This window comes from Chelonia mydas, chromosome 2, assembly GCF_015237465.2.
Source record: "Chelonia mydas isolate rCheMyd1 chromosome 2, rCheMyd1.pri.v2, whole genome shotgun sequence".
NCBI classification, from domain to species: domain Eukaryota; kingdom Metazoa; phylum Chordata; order Testudines; family Cheloniidae; genus Chelonia; species Chelonia mydas.
The window spans coordinates 166,015,383-166,028,894 of NC_057850.1; the positions used below are offsets into that span (position 1 = coordinate 166,015,383).

Sequence of the window (13,512 nt, forward strand, 5' to 3'; positions counted from 1 at the left end):
AAAAAAGGGCTAAATTCATAAAGAAATTTAGGCGTGATAACACCCATAATCACCACATCTAACTTTTAGTAGCCTAGAAAACCACTGGGATTCACAAAGCCTGGGTTAGGCACCTACACTCCCTATACAATGAATGAGGAGAGACAGAAGCCTCAGAGCAGGACTAAAAAAGCCAGCATGCTAGGAGGCTCCTCACCTAAGCTAACCAATGGGAGGTGCCAAGCCAAGGGGTGTGTTCTAAGCCCTTCCTCCTCTCTTGGAGATAGGCACCTCCCTCTGCTTGGGATTCTCAGCTGCAAACCATCTCTTGGTAGTATGATCTAAATCCACCCTATGGGCCTGACTTTCCACTCTGTTACACCAGTTGCATGTGACTCCATTGACTTGAAAAGAGTTATACCAGTGTAAAGCTAGTGCAATAAAATACAGAATCAGGCCTTGTGTCTCCTGCTTTGAATTTACATGGCTGGAGAGATCTTCTCATTAGCTCATGGCTTTTGCTTTGGCTATTGTATGCCAATTTTTTTTTTATCAGTAGTAACTTCAGTGGAGAAAGCTCAGAATGATCACTTACCAGATGGCTTGACAAGCACCGCCATGTAGTCCTGGGTGTAAGAGCTGATGTACAGGAGGACACAAGGGGACTTGGTGGTACTGAAGCTGAAACTGAGCACCTCCTTATTCAAGCTGAGGTCTGGCACAGTGTTATCATGGTCTGTAGAGCTCAACATAGTTCGGCTGACTAAGTCTTTCGCACTGATCCCTGGGGACTGGAAATTATATCGGAGCCACATCCCCTCTTCAAAAAATGCTCCAACATCTTGAAAACAATAACAGGAAGAGTGGTAAAGGAGAAAGTGAATGTGCTGAGACATTCTTTGAAAAATAAAAGGAATAAATAGCAATAAGTAAATTATTATTATTGAATTTAATTGGTGCGCCTTTAGATGTCTATCTAGGATGAAGAAATGAAGCACCTTGCAACCATTAACAAACCGATCCTCATAACTTCCCTAAGAGGAAGGAAAGTACTATCCCCATTTTATAGATGGAGAAATGAATACATAGAGAGGTAACCTAACTTGCCCAAGGTTACACAGAAAGCCTGTAGGACATCTGGGAATTGAACCCAATTGCCTGAGTCCTGGGTTCAGTCCCTTGCCCATCAGACCACTCTTCCTCTCATACCCATCAAACTACCATGGTTATAATGTTTAGAAAGAGCAGATAGAAGGATTAAGAGTGACAAGAAAACAGTTAAAAAAAAAAAAGGAAAGTGTAGGCTGAACCAAGAATAAATTCTGAAAGGTGAGTTCTACTGGATTGTGGAATAATCTTATAGGGATTGTTGAATGCTCCAGCACTTGAGAGATTTAAAATGGGATTGGAGAAAGAACTGAAAAACCACCTACTGATGGGGCAAGTCTACACTGAAAAGGCTGAGGGGTATTTACCAACTTTAACTTCTAAGAACTTGTGTTTTTGCACTGAGGTGGCTGAGGGAAAGAAGGGAGCTCTTTTCCCTCTAATGTCCCTAGCAGGAGGCAGGCACAATGGGGCTATTTGTGGTCCTGAAGAATCATCAGAGAAGTTCAACATGCCAAATATGATGTGAACTGGTCAGTAGGGCATATAGCTAGGGCTCCTTTCCCTCGAGCAATCTGCTAGCATTTAGAGGCCAATGGTGGGTGAAGAGCACATTGTACTCTATTTTGTGTGTGTGTGGGGGGGTGCACATATGAGCATTCTTCCCTCAATGCCTTGGAGACATCCTGTGAGCAGAATGCCTCCCGTTAGGCACTACACTTCTATACCCTTCTCAATGTAGCTATGGTTCCCAAAGCCAGAATTTAGCCAAAAGAGGGCAGCAATCATATCAATAACATTTAGAGAAACAAAATAATTAAAACATTAAAATCAAATCAGCATTTAGACCAAATAATTAAAGCCAGGCCTTTGTGAACATTCATATTCAAAAGAGAAGCTGCCTCCACTCATTTCTACCAATAACGCCGCACAGTCTTAAAAATGTCTTACAAGACAATAATTCAGCATTAAGGCCCTTCCACCCTGCCACTACCCTAATATTATTTACTACCTCACATCAAGAGAATAGATAAAGATAGATCAAGCATAAGAAACACTAAACAGATCAGAGGGTCCTAGTGGAGAGAAAACACAGTAAAGAAAGAACAGGAGCAAAGAACATTTAAAACCTTTTCATCCTACTAAGCATTCAAATGAAATATGTAAATAACTGATTTGATGTTAACAATTATAAAATAACTTATTAAGCTAATGATAACATTGTGACTTTTCTCACATCTATTATATTTCTGATACACATCGCCAGAGTCTTTGTCACTGGTGGAAGGGAGTATCCTGGAAAATTGCTGTTGAATGCACAAGTAATTACTATTGGCCAGGTTCTGTTGCTAGCCATATTCTGCAGAATAGTACCTTACTCCATAAGTAGTCTCGTTGTGTAGTTGCTACTCAGGAAATTCAGAGGATATTTCAACATTTGTTTTTGTCTTGAAACAAAATGAAAAGTTGAAATATCAAAACGTTTCATGGAATAAAAATCCCAAAATTTGATTTGTAAAATGTCAAAATGTTTCATATTGAGGCAGTTTGACATTAATCTGCATGCACTTGAAGAGTCATGATGCCTCATGAGAGTTGTCATTTGGATGCTGTATACCCCCTGTAGGGAGCCAGGGTGGCTTCCCTTCAAACCAGAGGGTAAAGAGCCACTCTCTCAGCCTGAGTGGGCAGGGCCAGACCAAGCTTACTCCAACCCCCAGAAGGGGAGGAGTGGAACAGGAAGTACAAAGGGTGGGTCCCTTAGCCCAATCAGGGCAGCACCAGGGAGGGAGACAGACACAGACTGCCGGCTGTTCCCTTCAGACCCTGCTGCCAAGCCAGGGGAGGCCCTGGGCCAGGAGAAACCTGACCTGGTGGAAGGACTGGGGCTACCAGCCGCCAAGTACGTGGAGGAACTGGAGGAGCCAGGCAGTAACCCGGGCCAGTGTGAGCCTGACGCAGAGGGGGAGCTGAAGCTGCCAACAGCTGAATACCCTGATGAGCTGGAGGGACCAGAGGGACCCACTCGAGAGACCGGGTAGGAAGTAGCCCAGGGCCAGAACAGCACAGTGCGGTTGGTCTATTTGGTCAGCGTGTTGCTTGCGGATGGCTCCCCGCTGACCCAGCGGCGGGACCCTCTCCTCCCGCCACTGTAAGGGCCCTGGGCTGGAACGCAGTGGAATTGGGTGGGCCTGCGTTCCACTACCCTGGCCAACCCGCCTCGGGTAGCAGAATCCCAACAACGCCACTGACTCGTGCCGGCGCTCCACCTGCCTGAAGGGCACGCCACTGACGCTGGCTGGCGCACCTCCCTCCGCTAATTCCCTAGTGACAGAAAGGTGTGACCAAGGCCTGCCAGTGAGCCAGTAGCTCCCCACGGCCCCCCAGCGGCTCGATGGACCAATTGAACCCTGTCACACCCGCATTTCCCCCTATCGGTTGGTTGGGCTGTATCTCCCACTGCACTCTTTCTCTCTGGCAGAGCTGCTGCCATACATTGTGGGGGCCCCAGTACCACAGTGTATCATGGGAGATAGAGTGGCTAGGGAGCCTGGTCCATAGAAGAGAATGTGGGCATGAGGCACTCAGACTGAGGCATCAAGATGGCTCAGGCAGACAAACATTGTTTAACTGACCCGAAACAGAACCTTTTCATTTTAATTTTCCCAAAAGACCATTTTTTTTTGTGGGAAAATAGACATTTTCCCCATATTTTCCATCGAAAGAGTGGTTAAATGGAAAATCTCAACCACGTCTGATATATTTAATAGTACACTCCCACCTATTTCATACTTAAAACACATAATCCAAGACTAACATTGTTACAGAATACAGCGAAGGCTGACTTCAGAAAATACTCAAGGGAATGAAAAAACAATTGCCTACGGCTTGTAGAGAAACATAGCCATATGCAGTATATAGAGTGATAACCGGGATAGTTACTTAAAACTGTAGCTTGCCTAATAATACTGAGCTGTTGTACAGGCTTCAGTATACAAGGTAACATTGAAAAAAAGCAATTTCTTTCCAGAGTTTTATTAACAAAAACATGGGCCCTACTTTATGTTAAGGACACTGTCACAGGGTGGTCCGAGAGTCCTTTCAGGCCTTAATTACAGACCACACTACTTCAGGTCTCCTTTACTACTAGCCTGTTTTATTTTGTTGTTCCAGCAGGCCTCTGCCTATAGTGCTATTTACAAGCCCTAGCCAATGTCCCCACTCGCTTCTGAGGAAGGGAAGAGAGCACACAGACATCCTGCCTGCTTCTGGCACTCCACTCCAAGGCTGCCATCTTCCCAATTTATATGCATCCAGCTGCTGGGGTTTCTTCTCCTAATTAGTCCCTCAGCTGTAGTTCTACGCAGTTGATTGACCTTCCAGTTAGGTCTCAATTAACCTATATTGGTGGGGTTTTGATGATAGCATGGTGAGTCTGCTCCTGACTCAGAACAACCTATCACAGAGCCATGTATAAATAGTTTATAAAGGGTAATAGATATTATAAGTATGTTATCGACATTTGTAATATGTGTTAAATATGGCTATGAGCCAAGCTTATCAGCAACATTATTGACTATTGAACTCTATAAAAATATGAGTTGAAAGCCATTTATTAAAACAGCTATCATTTATTAGCCCTTTATATACTATTTATAAATGTATGCTTTATATAAAGAGACATCAGATTACCATCGAAACTGCTAAAATGTCAATATACTATACTATTTAAATAGAATTTCATTTTATATAGCTCCTTCCATATTTGAAGTATCTCAATGTCCTTTACACAATTATAAGCAAATACTAGTAGCAAAACAGAAGTGTAACCAAATACTGATTTTACAAGATATGCAGTAATGTTTGCCTGGTATTGGAGGGTAGGAATGTGCCCTTAGCTAAAGGCAAGGTAGCTAAGATGTAAGAAAGGGGTTACATTACCAGAGATTTCATTGATGTCCCTTTCCAGTGTCTTGCTAAGCACTAGAAAAGATTTGTCTTCCTGTTACTTTGTAACGATTTTCCAAGAATTGATATATTATATTTAGAAGTGACACTGCAGCCACATAAAACAATTGTCCAAGCTGTGATCTCACAGTCCTGGAAATGATGTAGAGCCACTGTGATAGATTTAGAGCTGTCATTTCTTAGGAGAAATTTTAAATCACCTCCAGATAGTTATGGGAAAGGCAGTTTAGTTTAACATCTTTGTTTTTCACTAGACCCAATTTTTATGCTCGTTTGGATTAATAATTAAGAGGACTATTGTGCAAACACCTACCATCAAGTTTAGTGCTTACTCCTGTGAGTTAGTAGTATTGAAAATAGTGGGACTGCTTATAGTATTAAGTACTATGTACAGTAGTAAATGTCTGCAGGATTTGCCCCAAAATAGCGTCTTATGTAAATGTTAACAAATAACTGAATGATAGTTCTGTGTTACATCATTGTCTAGATGATGCTGATGCAGAAAGGCTACTTCCATGTGTGGTTGTTTTTTCAGTCATGGGTGAAATGATACATGTATGTACAGGGCGAAAGTCTGCTCTCAGTTACCCTGGTGTCAATTTAAGGCTCCCTGCAAAAACCCACGTGGCTGCTACCTTATTATCCTTGAAATCCATCCTTATAACTCATCTTGCTTAGAAAAAAACATATTGGTTGGCAGGTGGTGAGCCAATATTACTGCTATTGTTTGGCTTTTTACATCTATTAATTGTGCACACAGCTCATCTGTAAAATTGTTTTTTCCTTTTCCCTCCCAGTCTGTTTGCTTTACCTGCTTCTTATGTTTTATCTTTTAGACAGCAAGCTCTCTGGGGCAGGGATAGACTTTTACTACATCTCTGCCCAGTGCCTAGCACAGTGGGGCTCCCTGGCTGGGAATACCAGCTCTCCCCTGCCCACCTTCTCACCAATGTGGGCTGAACCAGCATGCAAAAAACAAACAAAAAAATCTTTCATGGTTCATGTGACATTTCTGAGACTAACCTTGCCTATATTACAGTCTAAAACCTGCAAAATAAATGGAATGTTCTTGAAAGTAACTTCAGGTAAGGACACATAAATAATTACCAGAACAGCTGAATAATTATAAATGTACCATATATTGCAGCATACCTTAAAATCTGCCTCACATTTGCCTTTAAGAATCTTCGGGACACAGTTTACTCTGGATAGATCAGGACTTTTGTAGCAATTTATACATTTTGGGCTTGATCCTGCAAGGTGTTGAGTACCCTGAGCTCAGGTTCCAGTTCAGCAAAGCATTTAAACACATGCTAAAGTCAACGGGATTTAAGCACACAACTAAATAGCCATCCTTTAAGGGCTTTGCTGAATAGGGACGTACTGATTGACTACAAAGGTAGGTGAGGGTGCTCAGGAGTGGGCCCATTATTTTTCTGTTAAAATATCATAATCCAAAGGCAGATCATTTTTTCTAAATTGTACTCAGTTATGACTTTGAAATACTGATTGCTGAGGAAATTATCTACCGGGAGGACACCAAACACTGATCACATTGAGGGTTTTTTTTAAATAGGAGGTATCTAAGTCCCTGATCCATGGAAAACATTTAAGAATGAGTGTAAAGCACTATTGTCTGAATGGATATTTTCCTGAATCTGCACCTAAATAGGGAATGACATTTTTTGTTTAGGAAAAATAGTGATTAAAGTAAAGGACAACTCCTTGTTGATGAGGTGTAGAGGAGATTCCATATACCCACTGTTGCCCTCTTTTGGAACATGTTAGATGAGATATCTGAAAAGAAGAGATCCAAGAGACAAAATATGGTAAAGGGTTACTGTGTACACTGTCCTTTCGAGACAAAAGCTTCAAGGAAGAGATCATGGCAGTAGCAGATCAGTTTTCTCTGGCTAGCGGCACATATTTCCAAACCAATATGCAGTGCAGTCACGCTCTGTTGACAGTCATAGCAAAAACATAAATAAAAGAAGTTTGGATTAGCTGTCTGGAAAAGCACTAGATAGGATTTGTGAAACAACAGAAGCAATTTTACCAAGCCAGAAGTATACTCTCAATATGAACCATATACATTTTGCAAATCTACTCTCCCATTTAAAAAAGGGATGAAACAAAACCTCCATGCAAAACACAGATAGATTTAGAACTGACAAACTTATTCTGAGGTTCAAAATAGTTCCACCAACTCCCTACCCTCACTCTCAACCGATTATTTTCATTTTGGCACAATCCAGTTCCAATCAGACCCAGAGGTGTTGAAAATTTTGATAAAAACTGTTCTTGTGCTATTTCCACCTGGACCACAGGCAGGAATTACCATAAATCTCAAAAGAAAGCAAGTTGTCATGAGATTTCCAGTCTAATGTTGCAGACTGATTCTTCTCTCCTACTGGTTTTACATCAGTGAAACTCCACTGACTTCTCTTTCCTTCTCATGCATGATCACAAGTAATTAAGATTCTGCAGGCCAAATGCTACCCTCAGTTATACCTGCAACCTGACTGTCTTCAGATTGTGATCTTAATGACAACTGTAAAAGGCCATTGCCATCAATGGGTTTTCACAGGTCAGGTGTAGAGAACAGAACTTCATACACAATTCTGTCGGTGATGCACAAAAACGCTACAGAACCCAGATCCTTCTGCAAAAGCTGAGTTGGCTCTGTGCTGTTAACAGGAGTAAAAAAATTGGGTAAACTTACTGTAAGCACTCAGATAAGCAGATAGGACTCTGCATGTATACAAGAAGCAGATCTGTTAAGTAAAAAATGCCATTTTCATATAGTTACTTAGATGTAGTGCACTTAAAGACAGGATATCTCTATTGCACTGGCACTAGGAAAGGCATCGCTGTCTGACACTTGTCATCTGATAGACTTCCAAATGAGTTCCAAACTGGGTTGTGATCTCCTTCCCCTATCCAAAAGAATTCTGGTTACTTCTGTGGGCTTAGTGTGTCTTAATAAAGCCTCATATGTTTTCTGCTGATTAGCATGAAAGCTACGTTGTTAAGGGGCTTGTTTCTGGTGATGTGCTATAATTGTGCATTAAGGATGAAATCCTAGCCCTATGTAAGCCAATGCTAAAACTCGACTGACTTCAACTGGGACAGATCTTTACAATGGTTGTGGGACTACATCATGACGATGAACATTACGCTATCTGCACCACAGAAGGACACATGAAAAATTGCAGCAACAATGAATGTTTGTCTCTTTACTTCCGAAACCTCGGCTGAAATACAGGCTTATAGCTGGAAGCCATGCCCAGTGCTGAGGCTGCAAGCTTTTTCCTGCCCACAGGTACATAAGTATAATTATTCTTTCACACTGCCTGCCAATTATCAGATATTCAGCCCCTTTTTTTACTTGATTGGATTTTGATTATTAGAGCGAGACATCTCATGACGATGTTTCCAACCAAGGGCATACACCACTAAATATCCATCCTTTAAGGGCTTTGCCTTGTGGCTCGCACACAGATTTTTAAGTGACCTAACAAAGCCTCTTTCCTTGTCGATTGTCTTCTTTTTTATGTTTCTCAACTCTGTCCCCTCTCCATCAGTACAGAGTATGAACTACCTACAGGAAGTATGTCAGGAAGGGCTTGTACTACCAGAAGTGCTAGACAGCACCAGAAATTGCAACTACTGTCAGACTGTGGTCACAAAGACTGTAGGACTGGTCTACACTACCGCTTAAGTTGATATAACTTATGTCGCTTTAGGGTGTGAAAATGACACTCCCCCGAGCAACGTAAGTTACATCGACTTAAAGCAGTGTCCACAACGGCGCTACGTCAGTGGGAGACGCTCTCCCGCTGACATAGCTTCCACCTCTTGCGGGGATGGAGTAGTTATGGCGATGGAAGAATGCTCTTCTGTTGGCATAGCGCGTCTTCACCAGACACGCTACAGTGGCGCAGTGGCATTGGTGCATGTGTGCTGGTGTAGTGTGGTCGAGTAGACTTGCCCTAGACTGTTGAGACACCTGCTGGCCAAAGGACAGTAAAGGTAAGAGTCTCACTGTTTTTCTTGATCTGGGAGAGCCATTTCACTGAGACTTTTGAAGACAGTAACGATTTTCAGTTAACTGCTCGGTGTACTTAGGGTTTATTCTGCTCTCAGTCCCGCTGTGAGTTTAGTTTGTGCAGACAAGAAGTGGGGATTTAAAGCTTTTTCTAGAACAATTCCCAACATGTGTTCTTTGGCTGTCATCACTGTACATTTTTGAGCATTCTGGTGGTGGAGTCAAAAGGAGGAATACAGCAATTATTTATTCCAGTTAACAATACAAACTCATTAAATGTCTACCCCCGCCCCCCCCCCCCCCCCCGATTAAATAGATCAGTGCTCAAGGCAGAGAAGGCAAAGTTGGAAAAATAACATGCAGTGATGCCTTTTATGCAGCCTGACCAAAGCCCATTGAAATCTATGGTAAGATTCTCATTGATTCAATGGGCTTTGGATCAGGCTCCTGATGAAGTCATTTTATTCCACACTGTAAGAGAAGGGTGTCTATAATTAGAATTCCATTTTGCACAAATGCACCAAAACAATTCAGAACTTTTGTTCTACTTCGCTATGCATAGAGGGAAGGGGGTAGGCCAGAGGAAGGCTGGAGGGTGTTGTGCTGCAGCCACAGAGGGACATTACATTGGGGAATAAATTAGAACTGCTCCTTAGAAGCTCTCACTTATACTGAGTCTGGTTGACCCAGGATCATGGAGCTTGCTCCCCTTCACTGCATCCAACTGGAGTGGAGATTCCTGCTGTTTATTTATACGAAAATATCCCAAGTAGCAGGGAAAAAAAGACAGGCGAAGAAGAAAGCTGCATAAAATATACATCAGAAGACCTGTTCCTGATAAAATGTTTTTTGCATGTTCTTGTGAGGTAGCAGTGGGTCTATGTGGAGATGCTGCCAGAAGTAACATCAGAGGATATTTTCCAGTGTTGCAAGAGCAATTCCAAAAATATTTGCAGTGGCTTTCTGCAATCTCCATCATTCCATGGGATGATGGCCCAGTGGTTAGGGTACTAGAATGAGGCTTGGAAGATATGGGTTTAATTCTCTGCTCTGCTATAGGCTTCTAGTGTGCCTATGGCCAAGTCACGAAGAGTGTGTTTTCACAGCATTACCCTTAACTCGACTCTTGTCCACTCACAAAAAACATCTAGTTTGAGTTAAGCTGGGCATTAAACTCAAGCTAGCTGGCTTATCAGAGGGGGTGGGTCAAGGCGCGAGTGATGCTGATGTTTGAGCGAGAGGTGCAGTGAGGATGCAACAGCTCTAGTTACAACTACTCAGCAGTAGCTAATTGAATCACTCTGTGCTGCTAATCATATCGCTCTGTGTAACTACAGTGTTGTTTTGCAGTATGGCTGCTCTCCCCTGAACTAGGCTTGCTTGAGTGCAGAAACTCCAGTGTATTAACTTGAGTTTACTGTTACAGTGAAGACAAGCCCTTAGTTTCTGCCTCATTTCCCCATCTGTAAACTGGGGTTAATAATACTTCCTTACCTCACAGGGGTGGTCAGAGGACAAAATACAGACTAAAAGATTGTGAGGTGCTTGGATACGAGGTAATGGGGGCCATAAAAGTATAACATATGGATACAGCATACAGGGGGGAGGGATAGCTCAGTGGTTTGAGCTTTGGCCAGCTAAACCCAGGGTTGTGAGTTCAATCCTTGAGGGGGCCATTTGGGATCTGAGGCAAAAATTGGGGATTGGTCCTGCTTTGAGCAGGGGGTTGAACTAGATGACCTCCTGAGGTCCCTTCCAACCGTGGGATTCTATGATTCTATGAACCCAGCGTGAGAAGTTTGAATCTGCTCTGCCTTCATATGGATCCTCATTCACAGCAGCTAAAAAGCTTGCTGTAGGGGCTCCATTCATCTCCAGTAAAAAAATTGAATTCAGTGGATAATAGCACCAGGGCAGTCCTATTGTAATTGGCTGACAGAGAAGTCGAAATTTATCATGCTTTCTGACCCACAACTGTCAGGATTTTTGAAGTTATCCCTTATTTATTTGTTTTCTGTATACAGATAAATAAAACTTTGCTCTTTATTAGAAATATATTATGACCAATGGTAGACTGGAAAGCTTTATCCCACTACTTTGGTTTGTATTCTGGTTGAAATATCTCTTTGAGTAACGTGAGTGGGGAAGGGGAGATGATTTTTTGGATTTAAAATCAAAGAAAATATTTTTCCAATAAAGAAATTCTATGACTTTATGAGAAATGTAATTTTCAAAGCAGCATATACTGCATTCTCAGTAAGAGAGTACATGCAAGACACAGAGATATACTTGGTTAGAACCTCTTCACGGAATGTATAATATTTTTCACAAATATATCTGTTCAGTTAATATGTATGCATTATTAGTTACCTTTCTGTACAAATCAATTGGACCCTGCAATCTGATTTATGTGGGCAGACATCTGCCCCTATGCAGAGCCCAGATTTGCATGATCAAGGCCAAGGATTCATAATCCAGAGAAAAGTCCTTATACAGTTATGGTTGAAAGACCAAGGCCATACTGAATATAATAGATGCAGTATTTATTTTAGCTCACAAGGTCTTCAATTCAATGAATAATAAGAATTAAAATGTCACTTACTTTAAAAAAATATATTTACAGCAAAAACATTCAGGCATTTTTAAGTAAATGGAGTTACATGTGCATAAATGGGGCAGAATTTGGATCTGACCAAGTGTCAGACTGTAGGATTCTGTCAGAAGCTGAAGAGCTGTTTTTCTGACTCAGCCTAACAGCCAGACAATAGTGTTAACACCAACCCAGTGTTATAAAAGGCTGAGTTCCTCTTGGCATCAGAAAGAGCTACAGGGAGAGCCAGCAAATCTGGCTCAGAAAAGCCTTTTAATGTTGTAAGTGCAGTCCTGCTTTTGGACTCTACTTAAATATAAAGGCTAATCCATGGGAAGGAAAGGAGTTTTGTACTATAGTCTATTATGGGTGGGTATAGGGAGTGGCATAAGGATTATGATTGTTCATACTAGTCATTTAAGTTTCACCATAAAAGCATCTGTGTGCACCCATTGTGTCCTTAAATCCCATATTTATGTGTGCATATTAGGCAACTGTGCACAGAAAAGGACAGGATTGCATTTACACTTCCAACATACATGGAGGCATGTGACCTAAGTCATCAGCTGTGGAATGGTTCCACTGTCACTTAAATAGGTTATAAAGTTAGAAGGGACCATTGTTCTGTTCTAATCTGACTTTCTGTGTAACACAGGGCATAGGACTGCCTGGAATGGGAAATGATTGTAGTGTTGGGCAATTTCCATTTCTCTCCCTGGGTCCCTCCCATTTCAATGCTGGGGGAAGAGAGGGGAGGGGGAATTTCTTCCTCCAGTTGGCCCGTTGGGAGATCTCCAGAGCATGACACAAACACTTGTGCTAGATACTGATTCCACAATTTTGCCCTCAGTTGTTTTAACGATACACCAGTTATAAATGCGAAAATTTAACTCAAATCCAACTCTCAGAAATGCTGTTATGGTGATGGGAGGACCACTGTGAAGAAAAAGGTTCTGAAACAAAGGACAGAATAAGGTCAGAAAGCAATCTGTAGGATTGCAGACTCATTTTGGCTGCTCCTTGTAACAATCTTTCTCAGGTCAGCGAAAGAACAAATGGAGCTGATTACAGACCCACAAAAACCAACAACAAAATAAAAATAGATGGCAAACAGCATTCTGACAGATTTGTCCTTGTAAGGGGACGGTAATATTCAGGCACCTGAAATGTCAATCAGATGTGTGAACTGCCACTGATCAGACTGGAGACAATGCAATTTCTTACCAGTCATCAATCAATAATTCTAAGCATGAATCTCCTCAATAAATATCTCCCCCACAGTGCATGACCAGTACTCACCCTGAGAAGCATTTGCTAGTTATATGCTGACCTTCTATGTCAATGCCATTTTATTTGCTTAGACTTTTCGTATCACTCCTTCTGTTACCATTCCCCAAGTACAGCCAAACTGAAAAACCTGGCATGCGAGAGTGGGTAGGACCCACAGCACATGTTGAAAAACATACTGTGATGGTTTGGGGGATGTGTCTTGTGAATTCTGATTGATATTATAATAAAATTGTTGTATCGTGGAATGCCTCTGGATCTGTGTAATCACCATGACTTACAAGCTGGAGAGCATGTCTCTACTAGACCAAGCACAATCGTGAAAGAACTGTCATCACCTGAATAGGTCTTACCTGGGGAGCACAAAAGAGTAATTGCATCCTAGGGGAAAACAGTTCTTTCTCTCTGCAGGGGGCTGGCACTGGCAGAATGGAAAATTCCCAAACAAGGGGAAGAGGCAGGGGTTTGGACTCACAGAGAAAAGACAGAGACACAGAGAGGAAATTTGGTCAAAAAAAGAGAAGAGGACAGA

General features: G+C 41.9%; 1 protein-coding gene across 1 annotated transcript in view; it reads right to left on the reverse strand.

Annotated features, from left to right (window-relative positions):
* The window catches only part of CNTNAP2 (contactin associated protein 2), a 1,647,636-nt gene that overhangs the window by 123,159 nt on the left and 1,510,965 nt on the right, over positions 1 to 13,512 (reverse strand). The window contains exon 19 of the mRNA XM_037889980.2: positions 575 to 820. Within this exon, the coding sequence (XP_037745908.1) occupies positions 575 to 820 (246 nt within the window). The remainder of the gene's footprint in view (positions 1 to 574; positions 821 to 13,512) is intronic.